The sequence below is a fragment of the Gossypium hirsutum genome, chromosome A05, assembly GCF_007990345.1.
Source record: "Gossypium hirsutum isolate 1008001.06 chromosome A05, Gossypium_hirsutum_v2.1, whole genome shotgun sequence".
NCBI classification, from domain to species: Eukaryota; Viridiplantae; Streptophyta; class Magnoliopsida; order Malvales; family Malvaceae; genus Gossypium; species Gossypium hirsutum.
Genome location: NC_053428.1, coordinates 14,284,197 through 14,306,797, shown reverse-complemented (window position 1 = coordinate 14,306,797; position 22,601 = coordinate 14,284,197). Strand labels below are relative to the sequence as shown.

At 32.8% G+C, this 22,601-nt stretch overlaps 2 protein-coding genes across 2 annotated transcripts; one reads left to right on the top strand and one right to left on the bottom strand.

The window, feature by feature from the left end:
* Nucleotides 1–9,400: 9,400 nt before the first annotated feature.
* Nucleotides 9,401–11,990, top strand: LOC121229379 (50S ribosomal protein HLP, mitochondrial). The gene is made up of 3 exons (XM_041113544.1): nucleotides 9,401–9,721; nucleotides 10,529–10,620; nucleotides 11,289–11,990. The coding sequence occupies exons 1-3, from the start codon at nucleotides 9,688–9,690 to the stop codon at nucleotides 11,661–11,663; spliced, it is 501 nt and encodes a 166-aa protein (XP_040969478.1). The 5' UTR covers nucleotides 9,401–9,687; the 3' UTR covers nucleotides 11,664–11,990.
* LOC107959966 (probable inositol transporter 2) lies at nucleotides 11,931–15,406 on the bottom strand. Its single transcript, XM_016896148.2, has 6 exons — nucleotides 14,923–15,406; nucleotides 14,753–14,823; nucleotides 13,612–13,947; nucleotides 13,433–13,540; nucleotides 12,748–13,350; nucleotides 11,931–12,658 (listed from the first exon to the last, which is right to left on the bottom strand). Exons 1-6 carry the CDS (start codon nucleotides 15,056–15,058, stop codon nucleotides 12,176–12,178), a joined length of 1,737 nt encoding a protein of 578 aa, XP_016751637.2. The 5' UTR covers nucleotides 15,059–15,406; the 3' UTR covers nucleotides 11,931–12,175.
* Between the last annotated feature and the right edge of the window lie 7,195 nt (nucleotides 15,407–22,601).

The following is a 22,601-nucleotide window of genomic DNA, read 5'->3' as shown; positions in this document are numbered from 1 at the left end:
ATCTCATCTCATTGGGAGCCTTGGAATCCAATGGTTCAGTTGTTACTATGAGAGATGGGATTTTGAAAGTGACATCTGGCGCACTTGTGATATTGAAGGGCATCAGGAAAAATAACTTGTATTACTACCAAGGTAGTACAGTTATTGGAGCAGTCGCTACAGCTTCCGGTAACAAAGAATTGGACTCAATGCAGTTGTGGCATATGAAGTTAGGACATGTCAGCGAAAAATCCTTGCAAATTCTGGCAAAGCAAGGATTGTTGAAAGGTGCAAAGGCTTGCAAATTAAAATTTTGCGAGCATTGTGTTCTGGGAAAGCAAAAGAGAGTGAAATTTGGTACTGCTATCCATAATACAAAAGGTATTTTGGAATATGTTCACTCAGATGTGTGAGGGCCTTCCAAGACACCTTCATTGGGAGGAAAACACTACTTTGTTACTTTTGTTGATGACTTTTCCAGAAGAGTTTGGGTGTATACCATGAGAACTAAGGATGAAGTGCTTAGAGTTTTTCTTAAATGGAAAACTATGATCGAAAACCAGACTGGCAAGAAAATCAAGCGGCTTAGGACGGACAATGGAGGGGAATATAAAAGTGATCCGTTCTTCGATGTGTGCCAAGAGTATGGTATTGTTCGACACTTCACAGTTAGGGATACACCACAGCAGAATGGATTGGCAGAGCGTATGAATCGAACATTGCTGGAGAAAGTTCGATGTATGTTGTCCAATGCTGGGTTGGGCAAGCAATTTTGGGCTGAGGCTGTGACATACGCTGGCCATCTTGTTAATCGTTTGCCATCATCTGCATTAGAAAAAAAAACTCCTATGGAGGTATGGTCTGGAAAACCGGCTACAGATTATGATTCCTTACATGTGTTTGGAACCACTGCATATTACCATGTGAAGGAGTCAAAGTTAGATCCGAGGGCAAAGAAAGCTCTCTTTATGGGAATCACTTCTGGAGTGAAGGGATTTCGTCTTTGGTGCTTAAGCACAAAGAAAATGATCTGTAGCAGAGATGTTACCTTTGATGAATCTGCCACATTGAAAAATGTAGCAGATAAAGATATTCAGACGAGCAATACTCCACAGCAGGTAGAGTGTACTCCAAAACAGGTGGAGTTTGAGCAGATGGGGATTTGCCCAGTTAATAAGTCTAATTCTCCAGCCACAATGGAGGAATTAGAGGTTGAAGAGGTTCTGACCCAAGAACCACTAAGTACACCAGAACCAGTTGCAGTTGCAAGGCCACGGAGAGAAATTCGTAAACCTGCTCGATTTACTGATATGGTGGCCTACGCCCTTCCCGTTGTTGATGATATTCCTATCACTTATCAAGAAGCAATGCAAAGCTTAGAAAGTGATAAATGGAAAAGTGCCATGGATGAAGAAATGCAGTCTCTCCGGAAGAACAATACTTGGGAGTTGGCGCAATTACCGAAAGGTAAAAGGGCAATCGGATGCAAGTGGGTATTCGCAAAGAAAGATGGATCTCCTAGCAAGAAGGATATTCGCTACAAGGCAAGATTGGTAGCTAAAGGCTACGCTCAGAAGGAGGGAATTGACTACAATGATGTATTTTCCCCTGTTGTGAAGCATTCCTCCATTAGAATTTTGTTGGCCTTGGTAGCACAGTTGAATTTGGAGCTAGCTCAACTTGATGTTAAGACAGCTTTCTTGCATGGTGAGTTAGAAGAGGAGATCTATATGACTCAGCCCGAAGGATACACAGATGCTGGTGGTAGAAATTGGGTTTGTAAGCTGAACAAATCGTTATATGGATTGAAGCAATCCCCGAGGCAGTGGTACAAGCGATTTGATAGCTTTATGAGAAGGCAGAAGTACACAAGAAGCAAATATGACAATTGTGTATATTTGCAGAAGCTGCATGACGGATCTTTCATTTATCTACTCTTTTATGTTGATGATATGTTAATCGCTTCGAAGAGCCAAAATGACATAGATAAGCTGAAGGCTCAGTTGAATCAAGAGTTCGAGATGAAAGATCTAGGTGAGGCCAAGAAGATTCTTGGCATGGAGATAAGTAGAGATAGACCGAGAGGCAAGCTCTGTTTAAATCAGAAGCAATATCTGAAAAAGGTATTACAATGTTTTGGTGTAAATGAAAACACAAAACATGTAAGTACCCCACTTGCTTCTCATTTGAAACTTAGTGCTCAATTATCTCCGAAAACTGAAGAAGAAAGAGAATATATGGCGAAAGTCCCATATGCTAATGCAGTTGGGAGTTTGATGTATGCGATGGTGTGTACGAGGCCTGACATTTCACAAGCTTTTGGAGTTGTGAGCAGGTATATGCATGATCCTGGAAAAGGACATTGGCAAGCTGTGAAATGGATTCTACGGTATCTTCGAAAAACCGTAGATGTTGGTTTAATTTTTGAACAGGATGAAGCACTTGGTCAGTTTGTAGTTGGATATGTTGATTCCGACTTTGCTGGTGATTTAGATAAACGTCGTTCAACTACGGGGTATCTGTTTACTCTTGCGAAAGCCCCAGTGAGTTGGAAGTCTACCTTACAGTCTACAGTAGCTGTGTCTACTACAGAGGCAGAATATATGGCAGTTACAGAAGCTGTTAAGGAGGCTATTTGGCTTAATGGATTGTTGAAAGACTTAGGAGTTGTTCAAAGTCACATAAGTTTATATTGTGACAGTCAGAGCGCTATTCATTTAGCGAAAAATCAAGTCTATCATTCAAGAACCAAGCATATCGACGTAAGATATCACTTTGTGCGGGAAGTCTTTGAAAAAGGAAAAATTCTACTTCAGAAGATTCCGACAGCAGATAATCCCGCAGATATGATGACCAAGGTGGTAACAACAATCAAGTTTAATCATTGTTTGAACTTGATTAACATCCTGAGAATTTGAGCACCTTCAGGTGTATGGCGCTCGAGAGTGCATTTGTAGGCACTACAAAAGATAGCTTTATCGAATTTGGGGAGTTGAAGGAAGTGTGTGAAGATGTGATTATCCTAATCAAATCTTCAAGGTGGAGATTGTTAACATTAATGGGAGACAACATTAATGGCAAACAATACAAAGTGGTGCAAGTTTAGCACCCTAAAGTTGACTTTGAAAAAGTGGCATGGGATAATTTTTTTTTGGTCCTTGAGATAATGGGCTATTTATTGTTTGGTCCTTAAACCTCAACTATAAATAGGCCTTCTCATTTCTCATTTCAATTCATCCCAACCAATCTTTCTCTCTTAGTTTTCTCTCTTCTCCCATTTGAGAATTCTTAAGGAATTCTATTTGTTTGTAATACTTTGGAGATAGTAAAGTTATCATCTGGTGTTAGTGCCCGAGGACGTAGGTATAATTTACCGAACCTCGTTAAAACTCTTGTGTTCTTTCTTGTCCTATTTTTCTTTCAATATTTGAGGGTATAATAGTAGTATTTAATTGTGCTATTAAATTACTATAGAAGGGATATTCTGTCTAAGGAAAGACTTGGTATTTAAGAGATCCATGTGATCCACCTCTCTTTCCTGGGAATTGAACTTTGTGTGATTTTTTAGTACAATAATTTACACGCTTCCGACTCTATTGGAACAACATAGGATATGGAAGAGTACGGGTTTTTTCTGGCTTACTAATCAGGCACTTATTTGCCGACTACTGTTACTGTTACTGTTACCGTTACAGTTATCGATTCAACACTTTGTGTGTCGAATACTGTTACTGTTACTGTTACAGATTCAGCACTTTGTGTGTTGAATACTGTTACTGTTACTGCTACCGTTGCTGATTACTGTTGAGGTATTGTGTACCGTTAAGGCACAATATACCGTACTGGTGTGTTGGTTGGAATCCGTGTATCCGTCGAGTCTGAGTCAAGTTAATAGTGACAAATGAAATAAATTTACTGATAAAACTAAATTTGAATGATATGGCATATGTGAAAGTTGAGAATTGAAATAAAGAAATAAGAATGGTATATATATATAACCAAAAGATAGCATAAAAAGATTGAATTGTTCATTAAGTGATGATAATTGTAATGTAAAAGTATGTGTGTGATTTAATGTATTTAATTATAAATTGAATTATAGTGATACCACTGAGTATATGTATACTCAGTGTACGGTTGTTTCCGTGCGCAGGTTGTAGTAGTCAAGTACTGAACCAACATCCAAAGCCAGACTCGACTTCAGCAAACTTTTGGTGATGCATATTTTCTTTTGGTAATGTGGCATGTACATAGGATGTGTATAAAGGTTATTATGTTTTGAATATAAATGGTTAAAAATGTTAGTATTACAAGTCTAAGAATTGTAATGAAAGAAGTTTATCCATTTCAATTTAATTTAGTACATTGATAAATTTAAATTAATATTATATTGATTGAGTTTGATTAGAAGATATTTAAAATAGAAAATGAGTATGTGAAATGAGTTGGTTAAATTGGTTATGTTTGAAATGGATACGGTTTTAATTGCAGGGGGTTTTATGTAAAAATAAGCAGAAATGCTATCGAAATTTATAATAAAAAAATTCTGGAGTACTTGAACGAGTCCCGTTTCACTTTTAATACATGTTTTAGACTTCGAGAGTTCATTATAGGGACTTAGTTATTAAATTATATTATGAATGTTATTTTATTTGTGAATTACTCGTAAGTTGTTTGATATATCCGGTAATGCCTCATAACCCTGTTTCGACAATGGTTTGGGGTTAGGGGGTGTTACAGTACCAACAACTGAAATTAAAGTTTTAAATTTAAAAAATTAAAATAACAAAACTCTTTAAAAATATATTGGAATTGAATATTAAATGCACAAATATTAAAGCATATTAACCTAACACAAAAATATGTAATAAAAGCGTAATCCCAGGCTCAACCAAATGCGGAGTTGAGAACTTAACTCAGTCACTTAAAAAAATGACATGAGCAACATTATTATAGTTAATTTATTATTATAAATACCGCTGACCCATTGGCTGGCAACCCCAATAGCTGCACCATGTCCATTATTGAAGAGCAATTAATCTGAGAAGAGCACCGCCATATTTCTCCCCTCTACATGCTACTATTACTTTAATTCCAAACTTTTTGTTGTAATTCGAGACTTAAACAAATAAAAAGAGTGTGATGTTTTTAAGGTTGATTATTATTTTTATCAAATTTCAATTAAAAACTCTTTTGTCTCGATAAGAATTTAGGATTGATGTAACCTAATTAGACGTCCTATGCAAATACATTAAGAATAATAACGTAAAATACTATCACTTCCAACCTTCATAATTAAGAATCATAACAACATCCAAAGGAACGAACGACCAATAAGGTTATTCCTTTGAAATATTAAATTTAAAATTAAAAAAGAAGAAGAAGAAGAAATGTTATTCCTCTGAATCTAAGAGTTCAGTTTAATTAATTAATATAATTATTCTTAAAATATAATATTTTGTAAGTTTAATAGTGGAAACATATCAGCTACATTTTCCCTATCTGTAAAAGAATATATATATAATTTAATTACCTCTACAATTTTGATCCCTTAATCAAAGGGAATAAGAATAGAAGTTAAGACGAATTGACATCATTTGATGAAATTTTGTCAATTAATCATGAATTAACTGACGTGAATACTAGACATAGAAATTATTATATCCAGTTTTCTTCCAAAATGTCACAACCAGCCCTCAATCTTCAACCTTTCTTTCTTTTTAAGTTCCTTTTGATACTTGTTGAATACCTAATTCAAAACCTTTTTCCTAGATTTTTCTATTTGTATGAAAAAGAAAATGACTGTATCAATAAAAACCTAACAGCCAATAAGTTACACATATAAGCTAGTAAGGCATGAACCAAACCAAATATAAAAACAACAACAATAATAAAAGTAGCGACCCACCAAAAATTGAATCATTTAAAACGTGAACCATACTTTTGAGTTAGCTTAGCTAATAGCTAGAGTGAAGGCTCCAATAACTCGAGAGTGCTTCAAATCAAAGTGGCAACCAAATCCTCCAACCAAAGACATATATATATATATATTAAACTAGTATCCAATGAATCCAATAACTAAAAGCAAAAGCATTAGGAATGTCTCAAAGATGATGGCCTCCATTATTTCTGCACTGAGTACGAACCCATTTTTTTGTCCATATAAAAATGATGGGTAGGGCATGGAAGTTGGTTAATTAATTAAGCAAAGGTCACATGCGTTGGTATTGGATTTGATAAATTAATTAATTTTAAACCTTATGATATATGGGGATTAAGGAAAGAAATGATGATTCTGGTTGTACCATAATTCTCATCCATTTCGTAGTTGATGTCCCCCTCCCCTCCCCTCCCAATATCAAAAACCAAAATAATATTATAATATTGTTACTAATGAGGCAAAATGAAAATTCGTACCCGCAGACGTGTTCCTCGCAATCCAATGTCGGTTAAAAAGGAGCCAACCCTTAATCTAATCACCCTAGCAGTAGCAGAGAGCCACTCTCTCATAATTACATCATTTTAAAAGACTGTCTACGTTTTAATGTATATTTACATTAAATTAAGAAAGTAAAAGTGTAATGTTCGAGTAGTTCAATAGAAAAAGACTGGGAAAGAAGCAAAGGCACGTGTCATGGTTACAGAGGGCGTGCAATCTAGCTAATATCAATGCACTTGGCTGACTTCTCGATGCCACATTCTGAAAACGAAAACAGAAACAAATAACACAGTCATGTTATTATTATTGTTTTCTAGTTTGATGAGTCTCTGTCTCTCCACCACTTTCTACTCCGTTTGCAAGTGTCATGGTCTTGATGAAGAAGGTGTAAAAAAAAAAAAAAGCAGTAGTCCAGAGCTTTTAGCTTCCTTTCACTCAGGGTTTTCACTTTTAGCTCAAGTTTTTACAGTTTTTTGTTTTACCTGCCTGCCTTGGTCAACACTTAATACCGCTCTGACATCCCATGACACCATGGGCTAATATTTGCTAAGATTTATGCTTAAAATGTACCAGATAGCAAGGACGAAGCACTAAAATAGATTGGGATAAAAATACAATTATACTATAATTTTATTAAAAACATTAAGAGATTAATAGTAAATTTATTATTTTTAGGAGCTAAGGTTATTATTTACCCCTTTATTATTACCTTATCATATCAATCTTAAATCAATATAAAAACTAATATTTCCTACCATAAATTGAAGGCATGATATTTAGCCATGGTTGAAATCCGATCCACAATAATGAATTAATCATCATTTGATATAACTTGTGTGTTGTGACCATCGTTTAATTTTGAGAAAAAAGGTTGAGGGAATTGTCGAATGATACTATATCATCGAGGTCGTCGATGCATTTGGGCAAACGAGAAGTTCATGTTCTTTATGAACATATCAGGCTTTGCTAATGAATCCATTACAATATTGTTATTTTATTGATCACTACATACCATCATCTCAGACATCATCATTATCATCAAAAACAACTACATAATACTCACCTTAGTAAATAAAAAAAATCTACTTCAAACTAAATATTCTCTTAATATCCCTAGCCTAAATTTACTTATGAATCCTATTTCTTCATTTTATTCAACCTGACATTATTCCTAAACATTATGTTAATAGAATATTACGATGGAAAGATTATTTGGTCATCTTAATTGGATTGGTTTGAAAAATTATTGAGTCATTATATAATGGATTGGTTTGAAAAACTATTTGGTCATCTTGTTAATTGAGAATATAAGATATTAAAATTATGAGCAATAGTAACAAATTTAAGAATTTTTTAATAACATATCATAAAAAAAAACACTAATTTTATACTATGACAATAAAAAATAACATAACATGTAACATCTCAAAAAATATTAATTTTTTACTTGATGATAGTTTAAATTTAAATTTAAATTTTATTTAATTAAAAATGTTATATTTCATAAATTGGTTAAAAGTGTTAGAGTTAGCGATTAGTACCTAAAGTAGTACGGAATAAAACTTTAGATACTTAAATGAAAAAAGAAATTATATAATTTAAATAATTATTTTTCATATAAACCCTAAATAAAAAGCTCAGCCAAAACAAATACAACGAAAACATGAATGGTTTTGATATATATATTTAAATGAATCTCTTCCAAACAAGAACTAAAATTTAAAAGGAACTTTCTACTTTGAGGAAGGGTAGTAAACGTTAAACTGGGAGAAAATATAAAATTGTTGATTACTCAACAAACACCCCAGCTTCAGACTCTAAAATAAGAGCAGAATCAAAGATCTTTATATAATGTTAATCATCAGGGGATGTAGCTCAAAGGGGTAGAGAGCTCGTTTTGCATGTGAGAGGCATTGGCTTCAATCCCCTGCATTTTCATTGTATTTTATTTTTCTATTAACAAATATTAATTGGATGTGAATAAGTGTTTGATATATTATATTTTGGTGCAATAACAAGAAGAATTGTATTATTAAAGAAATTATTTTAGTTTAATCTTTGAAGATAATATTATTAAAAGAGATAACTACGAATTTTAAAAATTATTAATAATTTTATTAAGAGAATTTGGACATTAGAGGTATAGTGTGTTTGGTGTTGGCTTTTGCTGTGAAAGAATGAAAGATTTTCATGCTCACTTTTTAATTCAAAAATGATGATTTGAAATATATATATTTATGCACCCAATTTATTTGTTTAATGTGTAATTAGATGGCATTGGGAGTTCAAACTGAGATTAACAGACTTTTTCCTGTTGTTTTGAACAATCATTTGTTAATTTGCAGGCAGGGGTATCTGGGAGAGGTAGCCACTTGCTGGCTTTGGTTGAATGGTATAATTTAATTTAAGTACTTCTCAAATACATATTATTTAATTTAAACGCTCTTAAATTATATTTAAATGGACAAATTGCAATTTTGGTCTTTCTTATAAGTTTACAATTCAATTTAAAACATTTAAATGTAATCTTTTTAGCTTTGACCCCAATTTTTTTAAATTTTATCTCGACACTATCATATAATTCCTGAATTTGACTTTGTTTACGAGCTTCTGCGTGTTATAATTTTGTATGGAGAAATGAAAATTATATGCTGATAACTTAGTAGTTTGGATGGTGTTCCCAGGCTGAAGAAATTGTTTTAAAGTTAAAAAACATATTTATATTTATTTACCTAAGTCGAATCACTAACATTGCGGGGAACTTCACACACACTTGAAGCTTACAATTAGAAATGGGTAATAAATATTGTTTCCTGGTGGTGGGTGGGGAGGAAAGCTAAAATTGACAAGTGTGGGTAGCTATGCTATCCGCCACAACTGTAACAGTGTAACTCCATTAAAAACTCTATAGGTTTTTTTAATCTTTGCCCACTTGCCCACTTCTTTGCATGAGTAATTTATGATGTCGACAAACTTTGATGACGTAAGTCAGTGAGTGCAGGGTTTTGATTTCGTAAGAATGTTCATATCTAATTCAAAATCAAGAATTTGTTTTTATTTTCATTGATAGACTGTTCAGCGAAAAGGGGAAACCTTTTTATTTGAAGTAATTATATATAATGTGTTGGGCTAGTCCTACTTAAGCTTGAGCCCAAACCCAATCTCCTTCTTCCTTCAAGTCCCTACTTCATAGTCCTAGGGTTCTAATTTTTTCACTCATTTTCCTCTTTCCCTTGTTTAAGGCTGTCGAATTAAGTAAAAAGCGGAAGATGGCTGCAAGCTTAGCTTCCAGATGCTCCAGGGGTATGTCATGTGATTTTTTCTTGGTGTGGGCGTTTTTAGTTTTTTTCTAAGGGTTTTTGTTGTCCTTTCTTTCTGTTAATGGACATTTTCAGATTACCACCTCTTCTATGAATAGCTTACAGAGCATTCCGATCCAACTACGTCCATATGCATATAGTTTAAGTTTTTATTGTGTAAGTTTTTCTTTGATTGATATAGAGGAAAAATTCTTCTAGTTAGCTATAAGTTTGGACCGAAATGAATAAAGGTTTTTAACCATTGAACCCTGGAAATTCAACGATATTATTTTTTGGAGGGGTTGAGATGGGGTTTGCTGGAACTTATTGAAGCTTATCTAGTCTCAATAGTGTTGCTTCTTGCACATCTTCATATGGAAGTCTTTTGGTGATTCGTTAGCATTTTGTATCCTGTCTACAATTCTGTGTTTGAAACTTTTTTCACTGTGTTTTATGATTCTTTTAGTCACTTATGTTTCGTTTGATGAGGATAGCTTTAAGAAGACTCTTACTATGTGGGATTTTAGGATGACCTGTTTATGAATTTTGTTTGTATCTATTCTATCATGCTGGGTTTTTCTTTTTCCCCTCTTCTTACCTGTTTACGTCTTCTAGATAAGTGCCGGGAACCATTGGTTAGGTTCTTAATGCTTTTAATCTGACTATCCGCTGAACTACATTGGTTTTGTTCCTCCCACAATTGATGTAAATATGTTTTTGTATCATAAGATTAAGAGACCTATATGTTCATAATTCATTTTGTATCTAGTCTTGTTTCTCTAGCTTTTGTTTGACTCTATGGTATATGCAGTGGGACGTTCATTGATGGATGGCCTTCGAAACAACTTCTCTAATTTACCAATCACATCAAGAGAGACAACATTTGGCAGTTTCCTGTATCAGGTCAGCAAGGTTTTCTAGCATGATGTTTCTTTTTAAGCTTGTACTGCAATTGATGGAATCATTCACGTGGAGCACATGCTAGTGTTCATCCTATATTAATATTATCCTTGGAAATTTAGATCAAGTTTCCCAAATCTCCGGGAATAGACAAGCCTGTGGGAACAGCTTTGACAAGGTTGGTCATGATGTCACTTTTTATGGGCTAGTCTGAAGTTATGCATGTCTCATTAGCCTAAATGGTTCAAAGGGATAAACATATTGTTAATGAGCATCAAATTTTTACTAAAGTTTTCCCTTACTTCCTATCTGTTTCTTAAGCATCAAACGTGTATAAGAAGTAAGAACCATTGAGACAGCTTTTGAAGAGCTGCATATGAGCCCGATAGGATGGCAGCCTGAACTACTTAAATATGATTTCATGATGTTGATAGGAGTTGAACCTATTGTTAACGAAAGTTATTTTTTGAGTCTTTTGTTAGGATCCACATAGCTTATTGGAATAGGATAATTACTCTTGTAGCTTGATGTGAGAGTGAAGAGAATTTTTTTGAATGTTCAATATTGTAAGTGTATGGTTTAAGTCCTGACAATATTCCATGGTTCTATGATAATTGCCTTCGTGATATTTTCTTTGATAGGTAACCTTTATATTTCATTTCATTCTGCAGCAACAAAGGACTTTCATACAGATGAGAACTGTTCTCAAAGTAGTGGACAACTCAGGGGCAAAAAAGGTAATGTGTATACAAGCATTGAAGGGGAAGAAAGGGGCAAGATTGGGAGACACCATAATTGCATCTGTAAAGGAAGCCATGCCTAATGGAAAGGTGAAGAAAGGAAAGGTGGTATATGGTGTGGTTGTGCGTGCTGCCATGCAGCGGGGTCGTTGTGACGGGAGTGAGGTCAAGTTCGATGACAATGCAGTTGTTCTTGTTGACAAGCAAGGCCAACCAATAGGGACCAGAGTTTTTGGGCCAGTTCCGCATGAGCTGAGGCAGAAAAAGCATGTCAAGATCCTCACTTTGGCAGGGCACATTGCCTGAGGCATGGATCCATAATATTTTTCCCCCGAACACAAGTTTTTTTTAGCAATCCAAGCATTTAGATATTTTCATGTTGTCCCAATAGCAGGAAAAAAATGGGAAGAGGGAAGAACTAATCTGTTGTTTCTATCACAATCCTGGGCAATGATTAGTAGATGTTTGCCTTATCTTTAATGAGAATGCAATATATCTGATGAGACAAAATTGCATTGATGACCTCATGCTGTTCATACCTGGTTGAATAATTAGGAGATGCTCAGAAGAGTCTTTTTGTAGAAAAAAAATTATGATATTGAAAAGTAGTTCGCAGTTACATTTGACAGTTAATTCATGCCCTTGAAGTACTGCTATTTACCGTATAAAATACTTTATACTTAGAAATGCCTTAAAGAAGAAGCTTGGTACAGAACATGTATGGCCATTTTCTCACACTGAGATCAGTTCTGTGGAGAGAAAAGAGAGGAAAATAGCAGCTTTGATTATCAAACTAATTGAAGATGCAATGCCCAAATTCAAGTAGCTTGGCTCTTCTCATGTGGTTTATTACCTTTCTCCCAGAACTTGTAGTGTAAAGCTCTACCCTCCAACATCTTCTCAATCTCCTCGATAGGCAGCCCCTTTGTTTCTGGCACATAGATGATCACAAAGAGTAAAGCCACCACGGAGATTACCCCAAATATTAGGAATGTCCAAGATGTTCCTATTGCTTCTGTAAGTGATAGAAAGGACTGGGCCACTATGAGATTCGAGATCCAATTAGCTGTTGCAGCAATTCCCCCACATAATCCTCTGAACCTGAGTGGATAAATCTCAGAGTTCATTATCCATGGGACACTTCCCATTCCAGGTGAGAAGAATATGATGTAGAGAGCCAGACCGATCAGCGCGAGCCATCCATATTTGCTTGGACATCCCCTTGTGTACCATAGCCTAGTTTCTTTATGGCACGTATCCTTCACTGCGTCATTTGAGATCAGACAAGCTCCTGGCAGCAACTGAAATAACGAGAACTGATTAATGAAGGCAAAACATGCGACTTTATCAAAAGTTATATTTGGATTTTTTGTTTTTCCATGTGATTTACCTTGTTTGTTGGTGAAGAACAGAAACCACAATCTGGAGATGAAGCCTTCAAACACGTCATGCAATCCCAAGCACCGGAGTTTAAAGCTGAACTATAATCCGGACATGTAATGTTTGAAAAGTGAGATGTTTCAACCCTGCTAACCATTGGAGAATGTGTTGTGGTCTCATGGAAAACTCCTGATAATACACCAAGTGAAACCACCACTCCAATTAAACTAATTATTAGCAGCTTCTTCCTCCCTGTCCTGTCAATAAAGTAAATGCTGACAATGGAGCCAAAGGCATTGAGGCCTGCAGTGACAAGGGAAAGGAGGAGAGCTGTCCGGTTAGAGGCAAAACCAGCTAACTGAACTATGGTCGGACTGTAATACATGACTGTGTTTATGCCAACAAATTGTTGGAAAGCTTGGAGTCCTACGCCAGCAGTGAGCCCTCGCCTCACTGCTTTGGTTTTCAACAGTTTAATAATGTTAATCGTTTCGGAAGACCCTTCTTCCTTGATTTCAGCCTCCACGGATTCCTTTAAATCTTGAATTTCTTGTTCCACTTCATGAGCTGGGTAAATTTTCCTCATTATCACTTTGGCTGCTTCTTCTCTTCCCTGTATTTTTTATTAAGACGACAAATAATCAATATTTAGAAGCTTGAAGACCAAATACATGCAACATTAGAATTCAGGGAACCTTGCGGTATAGCCAACGGGGTGATTCTGGAAGAAGTAACATTAGAATGAACTGCAAAAGTGCTGGAAATCCTGCAACTCCAACCATCCACCTCCATGTCCCTGGTGCCTGAACAAAAACATTTATTCAGTTTTTTGGGGGCGAGGGCTATCATTTGCTAACATGTTTTGGTAGCTTACTTTGGTAAAAGCCAAGTTGATAAGGTAGGACAGGAACTGGCCACCAGTGATAAGAAATCCGTTGGTACTAACAAGGGCACCACGGATTTTGGCCGGGGATGCTTCTGAAATATAAAGAGGAGAAGTCATTGACGCCATTCCGACACCGAGTCCAACAAAAATTCGGCCGACAATCAAAAAAGCAGCACCAGGAGCAGAGGCCATGATTACAGCTCCAACAAAAAACAAGAAATCAGCAATGATAAGTACTCTTCTCCTTCCAAATCGATCATTCATCCACCCACCCACTGCAGCTCCAATGATGGCTCCAGCAACTGCCATGCTCACTATGCTCTCCTGTTACATGTATACATCGAAAAAACTGGTCATGTAATCAAAATGGCTTAAGTAGCTAGTAGTAAATTAGTTGCTACATGGCGATGGAAGGACCCAGAATTCGTTTCTGCCAAGTTGCCTCGGCGCTTGAACGAAATTCCCTGATAGTAAACTGTTCCAGTTTCAAGGGTGTCTGGGTTTTGAGAACATTCTCTTTTGTATTGAACAAAAGCCCAATCTCAAACAGCCCAAGTCATGTCTTTTATATATATAGTTTTATTGTATATCTGCAAGTGAACTTTTCAAGACAACAATAATCAATTCAAGTCACGCGAACTGCAGAAATTTGTTGAAAAGGTTCAAATGTCAATTTTTTGTAAAGGCAAAAATGATTATAAAAGAAAATATTTCTGATGAAATCCAAGAAAACGTTGACGACAAACAGTTTTGCCAAATCAGAATAAACAAGCTTGGGACAAGGACTTTAAACGAAACCAGAGGCCCCAAAGACTTGTACTTAGCTATAGAGAGTTTACAGTGTTTAAGCCAACAATCCAGTGGGATTATCACCAATTTACCAGCATTTTTAGATGAAAAAATGGTAACCGATTGCATAGCCAAAGGCTAGTTTAGCCATTTCAAGGGTCTACGTAAGAGCGGTTGGTGTTGTATCTACTTGGGATAAGTAAAGACAGATCCATTAAACGGACAATCATTGTCCAAAAATGGACAGATAGACCAAGAAATTTAGACAAGAACCTGGAAACATTTACATCAAAAAATTCATAACATGAAAGTAGAAGCAAAATATGTAAAGTTATGTGACCTGTAGAACAGTCTCTCTATCCACAGACTTGAAATCATCTCTAATGTAAAGGAGAGCACCAGATATCACACCTGCAAGAAATATATCTATATATATATTTCCAGTGTCGTAGAAAGAAAAAGGAAAAATTATATCAAAGAGATGCATAAAAAAAAAGGAAGAAAAAGAACCAGTGTCGTAGCCAAAGAGAAGGCCACCAATTCCAGCAGAGAAAGCAAGGCGAAGAACATAAGGGTTTCTCCATGTTAGAGAGAGACATTCCTTGAAAGCTGAGGTATCAGTGCTTGTATGTATCCCTCCTTCCATTTTCTCCCCTACAAAGGCTAAAAGATTTTGCAAATTACTTGAATATTCTAGCTCCCAAAAACACACCAATATATATATAGCTTATAATTTCCAATGGAATTGTTTAGATGGGCAATAGAAAGATAGAGGGAGTCAAACAATGGGGTTTAGTTTTGTTTCTGGTTTCCTAGAAAATTAGAGAGAAAGAGAGGGTGAGTGAAGAAGCAAAGAGAAAAATGAGGGAAATCGGGGAGATAAGAAGGATTTGTGTATTTGAACATCTCAGCCTAAGTGAAGACTGAAGAGTCGACCAACTTTTTCGTCTGCTTGCTTAAGTGCATGATCCCTGTGAAAACAATTATAAACGCTAATTAAACAAGATTAAGAAACACGCCCTTAATTGTTATACAATTTATTTTTAGAACAAATTTCACCAACCGTTTTAAGTTGGTCTTCAAACTTTAAAATATTCTAATTACATCCCAAAACTTGGAGGTTATATCAGTCAAGTCCTTCCGTTACTAAAACCATTAATTCACCATTAAGTGACACCTCCTATCCTATGTGGAATAATTTGAAATTAAAAAATTAAATTTATTATCCAAGAAAATAATTTTTTAATTAATCATTTTTAAAGAGAATTAAAAGTTCACTTGTTTTCTATCGATTAAAACAAAGTAAAGTGAACCATCCCAATCAACATGGTTGACAAATATTTTGGGAGACAGCAAACTCAAAATTAGGATATTCTAAACATTAACATCTCGAATATAAACTTCAATCGTCTTTTTCTTTTTCTTCAAAAAACCAATTATATATAATCCCAGCTTTTATATGGAAAGCATATTTTAGAATATTAATATATTTCTATAATTAAATTTAGATAATTAATATTTTTATTAATTAGATGATGATCATAGTTGAACCTTGCTCTGGAATATCATGTTTAAGATCAATCATTGAGTTTTCAGCCTTTTTTTTAGTATGACTAGGTATTAAGATCATTAGGTCCATATATTGAATAAATTGAATTATCGATGGCATTATTACGAAATAAAGCTTCCTAGTATTTTCCCACAAAATAAGATTATGAAAAAGAAATTCACTTTCCATCTTCGAGCTTTAAAAAGAATCTACCAAGGGATAAAATTTCTGTACTATATATAGTATATTTTTGTTCGTTCATTAAGTAACATCAGCAGCACGTAGTGTGAAGGAACTTTGTAATGCGGTCCTTGGATGTTCAAAATGGACGTATGCTATTAAACTACATATTATTATCATCATTCAACTTTAGCTATGAAAAATAGCAAATGACATTGGTTCATCATCCAACCCCAGTTGCCATGTATTGACCTAACAGTAGCAAATGGCAAGTTGGATTTTGCAGTTTAATGGAAGAAAAATATCGAAGTCCCAGATTCCTCTGCCTTCTTTTCTTAGCGTGCTGGTATTCAACTTTTAAGGGACGGATCAAAGTTTCAGTCCTAAAACCTTTTTAATTTGTAAGACAAAACATGTCCCTTTCATTTGCCTTACTTTTTATAAAATGACTTTTCAGCTATTATCATGAAATATACATTTTATACACTGAAAAGTGGGATTTATGGGAGCTTTTGCCTTGTATTGTTCTATGACCACAGAGACAGATCAAAGTTGCTAAGCACTTGCGGGAAAAAATGGATCAATCAGGCATACATAGAAATAAAACTAAACAAAACAAGAATCATATCATTATTTGCTAAAAACCCATGCATGTTAACTTGCATTTGATTTGAGTAAATCCCAAGCAATAATTCATTTATAACGATTAAAATTCAAGCCTTTTAAAAGGAATTGGATAGACAATTCAAAAGGATGAAAAAGCAAAAAGGAAAAAGAACAAAAAAAAACCATTTCATTTTGAGGATTATATATTCTTATGCAATTCATCTGGACTTTAAAAGCATGTAAATATACTTGGGAAATGTTTTCCTATGAAATTAAGCCTCTCTCAAAGAGATTCTTCAACACAATCATGGTGGGTCACTTTCAATAATATTTTCTTAGCACATGCCGATGTCTAAAAGAGGAATGGGAACCAACACAGCTTTATATAATTACATGAGCTTTGACAGTTCTTATGTATGGATATGATATGATATGATTCAGGAGTACTGACAAGAAGTTTCCTTAATTTCTCCTAAACCATATGGGTATCCTACCATCTCACATCTTTCTCTTAATCTATTCATTTAATGTTTATTAATTTTTGCATGTTTGTTGCACGTGAATGATTTAAAACATTTGTATTGTTTAGATTTAAAAATACTTAATTCTCTAAAATCATGTCTTTTATATGTGCTTTTCTTGTTTTATAATGCAAAATTAATTTTCTTTTATCGTATAAACTGACTATTCAAATAATCATACAATCCAGACTAAAGTTGATGAACTGAACTAATTAGTTATTAGACTAAAACCTACAAATAATAACTATACGTCATAAAAACTCGAATAGATGTATATATATATTATTGTACATAATAAATTTCAAACTTAAATATTCAAGTTACATGAAATAGTTAAAATTTTAAATCACCTTTTTTTACCATACAATAAATGGAGGCCAATTGCGTTGAAAAGTAATTTACGGGACAAGTTAAGTTATATGGCTATAGTCTTCAAGATTATAAAGGTCGGGATACTAAAATGTAATTATATTAAACTTGTTTTGGTATATTATCAAAAGGAAATTATTTTGGTATTTTTTTTATTTTGATTTTTTTTTTATATTTTAGTCATTGATTTTAGGTTTCAATATGAAATATAACACATCCAAAGTTATATTCAATATTTCTATTATATATATATTTTTTGAAGAATCATTCTCGAAATTACTTTCAAATATGTAAAAAAATTAATTTTGTTTATTAAAAGAAGAAACATAAAGTGAGAGAAAAGATAAAAAGAGTGTCTAAAGTTGATTCTTTTCCTGAATCTATCCACTACTATTTTAGTAATGTTTTCCTTAAATTTATGATGCGATATTGTGGACAATTCTTAACCTTGAAGTGTCAATATCAATTAACTTTGTTTACTTAAATAATTTTCCTCCTCTCTTTATGCCGTCATTTCTTTTTTACATATAAAAAGGAATCTCTCTTTTGAACAATCAAGCTTTTAAGATAATAATTTTAATTATTCTAAGACTACAAACTAATCCATATAGATGCTTATATCCAGTCATTTCAATGTGAAATGGTGTAGCCCATGACCCAGAAAAACAACACAGGCTAGCTCACTAGACCCAAGAACTTTTTAGAGATCTACTGTAGAATATAACTTTCATTTGTATGGGATAACCACCATTTATACTACAAAAATTAATTAATAATATATATATATATATATTTTATGCTTATAAATAAAGATAAATCTATATTAATGTTAGCGTACATAGGATTAGTATGCATAAAGTTGTTAATATTATATAACAAAACAAATTATTGTAGTTCTACATCGACAGTTTTAAAATCTAGACTTTAAATCCCTACAAGGTCATTCATCTTTGCTTACAAGGATAAATAAATAAACCATTTATATATCAGAAATTTAGTATAAACAACCTGCGCTTTATATGTTTTCTAACGTCAACATAATTTTATGTAATTGTGTAATAAAATATTACGTATCAAAGAAACAAATTTTTTTATGCAATATCTATCAACCATTTTTTATCTGAGTTTGAATACATTTTGTATATCGTAGTATTAACTCATTAACGGTTCTTCAAAATAAATTTTTATAGAGAATTTTGGGTCCAAAATCATAGAGTGCAGCGACAACTAGTTTTAGATAAAAGGTACAAAATTTACTTTTCCATGTAGATGAAAAGTAAAAATATACTACTAATGTAAAATTATCATTATTTTATTTTAATTCTGAATATTAATTTATTCAACCCTGTCTAACAATTTAATTCTTTTACATAAATACATGGTTATATTTAAAAAACATATGCAAGAAAATAAGAGAATACAAAAATGTTGAAAGAAGTTCTATATAATCATTTCTCCCTTATTGACTTAGTATTCATATTCGTCCTTGCAAAAACAAAACTTTTAAAAATACATTTATATTATTAATTATTTATTATTAAACAATATATTTAATTGATTGGGGTGCATTTTGAGCCATAAATTGATTTAGAATCCATACATGACCAAATGATGGAAAAAAAAACTACTACCTATGTGAGGAAATGTTTTCAATTTAGTTTTAACCTATAATAAATAAAATTTCATATATACAATATTATAATATTTAAATAAAAAGGATCATAAATTTTATTTTTATCTCATTTAATAATATTAACTTTAAAATATTCATTATTAATTAAATATTAAAAATAAAAAACCCCTAACAAGGTTATAGGTTGGTTGTTTATTAATTGGGTCGGATTTTGATTAATCCTAACCATAATATCAATATTATATATAATTGCTTAGATCTAGCGTGAAATATAGGTCTAAAATTTTACTTAAATTTGTCTGTATTTTTAATTAATTAATTCAAGTTCGTTTAGACCCTCCCATGTTATTTATACTTGTATGGTTCCATGCTTCACAATGGGTTTAATCAATTTTTTTTAAAATCTGACTGATAGTTGAACCTGTCAGGCCACCAATTCATTAGTCCAATTAAAAAATTACTAAAATTAAAAAAATTTAATTTTTTTTGTTCAATCAGTTCGTACCAATTCTTAGTCTAGCCAATTCAAAGCCACTTTTTAGACTGCCCCCTCAGTCGGATCTCGGTCCAACTGGTCCGATTGACCAGTCCGATCGTGTTCAAACAACATTGACAATTACAAATAAAAACTTGAATGTTAGTGTAATATCCCGAAAATTTTTACAGTAAAATATTATTCTTAATATAGTAAAATAAAGAAATAAAGTGACAAAAAGGGAAAATTCTAAGTTATGTCAACATTGGAAAGTATATTATGATATATTAATTCAAGAAAGGACTAAATTGTTAAACTGAGAAAAGTTTTCTTGCACAAGAGTAAATACTCAAAATTTGAAGGGTTAAAATGTAAATATGAAAAAGTTGAAGGACTAACAGTGAAAATATTTTAAGGGTGGAATGATCTAAAAACTAAGAAAATGGATGAATTAAGACTAAATTGAATAGGAAAAGAATTATGAGGGACTAAATCATAATTTTACCAAATTATGTGATAATTCAATGATGGAATTTTAAAAGATTACAAAGGGAATGGTCAATTGGAAGAGAAAAAAATCTAGAAAGTAATGATGATGTTGATGATATTTTATAATTATTAATTAGATAAATATTATTTTATTAATATTTTAATAAGATATTTTATTATTTTATTATTATTTATTAAGTATAAAAGGAAGGAAAGATGAAAAATTTTCATCATCTTTCCCATGCAAACCAACGTGAGAAGAAGAGAGAAAGAAAGAACGAAAGTTTCGCTTTCTTTACAATTTGGTCCTTTCACTAAAAATCCACCATTTTCACCTAGAAATCAAAAGAATTTCCATAGCCATTAAGAGAGAAAGATCACAAGGAGATTATGGGGAGCTAGAATATAAGTTAGATTCAATAAATAGAAGCTGTAGGAGAGAGAAAATTAAGTTAAAGATTGAAATCAATGGGACATGGTAAGAACATCAAGATTTCAATATATTTTTAAGATTAATATTATTGAAAAAGCATGGAATTGATGTTAATGTAGAGCTTTCTTATATATGGTTTTATGTTCTTGATATGTTAGTGAAGAGAAAATAAGAGAAAGTAATGAGAAATAATGTAGAGAAAGAAAATAAGGGTGGTATAAACATAGTAAATAAACATCTTGCACTAAAATAGTTTTGGATAGCAGCAGTAGGCTAACTTTGAAAAATCACCATAAATTGTGGAAATCGAATTAGAGGATGAATAAATATGTAATTAAAGCTTATTTAGTCTAGTTTCGTATAGAAGAAACAGTATAAGCAATAGAATTGTGAATTGTGAGATATAATAAATTTAGTGAGACAATGTCAGAATGATTTCGGGTTCCCCTGTTCTGACTTTGGAAAATCATCAAAAATTGGAGAAAAATAATTAAGGGCTTGAATTTATATGTTTAAAATACTTAATGAGTCTATTTTCAAGAGAAATAAGTGGTAATCTTGTACAATGAGATAATTAATTCTTAGTGAAGAAGGGTCGGAACTATCAGACAGCAGAACATGGGTAACTTTAAAGAATAAACTGTACTTATTGGCTAAACCAAAAATTCTGAAAATTTTATGGTAAGAAGATATGTGAGTCTAGTTTCAGGGAAAATTAGTGAATCTTAATTTGGAGTTCTGTATCTTAAGATAAAAATAATTTAGTGACTATGATACGGATGGATAGCTTTGAATATACATATAAGTCAATAGTGAAATTATAGACAATGTTACTTATAAGCATGATATATACATCAAGGATGTGGAATGGAGAGGAGGAGGAGGAGGAAAATATATATGAATATTCAGCTAGCATGGCTAATTTGCGTGTTTTAAGCTTAGGGACTAAATTGAATAAAAGTAAAACTTTATGGGTAATTTTGTAAAAATGTCAGAAGTGACTAAATTGCATGAAAAGGATTATCTTATTATTTAAATTACAAAATTGAATGAAATTATTAATTTAGATCAAGATCGGGTGAAAACATGTTTTAGGGATTAAATTGAAAGTGTTGAAATTATGGAAAATTTTGTTATTTTATAGAATTCATGGGCTGTCATCAATATATAAGAATAATTAGGCTCAAAAAAGGATTAAATTGCAAGAACTTTATTTTTCTTAGCCTAAGGATGAAATTGTCATTAATCAAAAGTTCAGGGGTAAAGTGGTAATCTTGCCTAGAGCATTAATTGAACGTATCAGAATATGAAATAAATAAAAATGATGATCAAACTTATTTATGAAAATCCGGGCAGCTCAAATATGAGACTTGAACGTGGAAAAAAAAAGTTTTCGAATTAGTGAAATTATAAACACGAACAAGAAACGAAGTAAGTTCATGCAACTTGAATTGAATTATTGAACGTCTGAATTGTATATTTATGTGAATTGAATGTTTAATGTATGTTTTGGGCTTCGAGGGCCCATTGAAGGACGTTATGATTATTTTCAAATATATGAACAATAAATGATTCGGAATTATCTGAAAATGTTCAGTAAACTCCGGTAATGTCTCGTACCCTATTCCGACAACGGATACGGGTAGGAGGTGTTATAGTTAGAATACGCTCTAAGTCTCTATACACTTTGTCATTTGAAATTTAACCCATTTACTTTTATTTTTAGTAAACTAGTCTCCATACTTCTCAAATTTAAAAATTAAAGTCTAGCTATTACTACCATTAAACTTCTTTTATTAAATTCACTGTTCTACAATTTTAAAATTAAAAAACTTGGTGGTGATATAACAAAAAAATTTTGCATTGAAAATGTCGATTTAATTTTGTTGGAATAATGTTAAGAAAAATGACTTGACATTAACAATATTAATCAT

Coding starts and splice junctions, on each gene's coding strand:
- LOC121229379 (XM_041113544.1), top strand. CDS start 9,688: ATGGCTGCAAGCTTAGCTTCCAGATGCTCCAGGG. Junction 9,722..10,528: donor AGCTTCCAGATGCTCCAGGG/GTATGTCATGTG, acceptor TGGTATATGCAG/TGGGACGTTCATTGATGGAT. Junction 10,621..11,288: donor TTGGCAGTTTCCTGTATCAG/GTCAGCAAGGTT, acceptor TTCATTCTGCAG/CAACAAAGGACTTTCATACA.
- LOC107959966 (XM_016896148.2), bottom strand. CDS start 15,058: ATGGAAGGAGGGATACATACAAGCACTGATACCTCAGCTTTCAAGGAA. Junction 13,541..13,611: donor TCAACTTGGCTTTTACCAAA/GTAAGCTACCAA, acceptor GTTTTTGTTCAG/GCACCAGGGACATGGAGGTG. Junction 12,659..12,747: donor GTTCTTCACCAACAAACAAG/GTAAATCACATG, acceptor TCGTTATTTCAG/TTGCTGCCAGGAGCTTGTCT.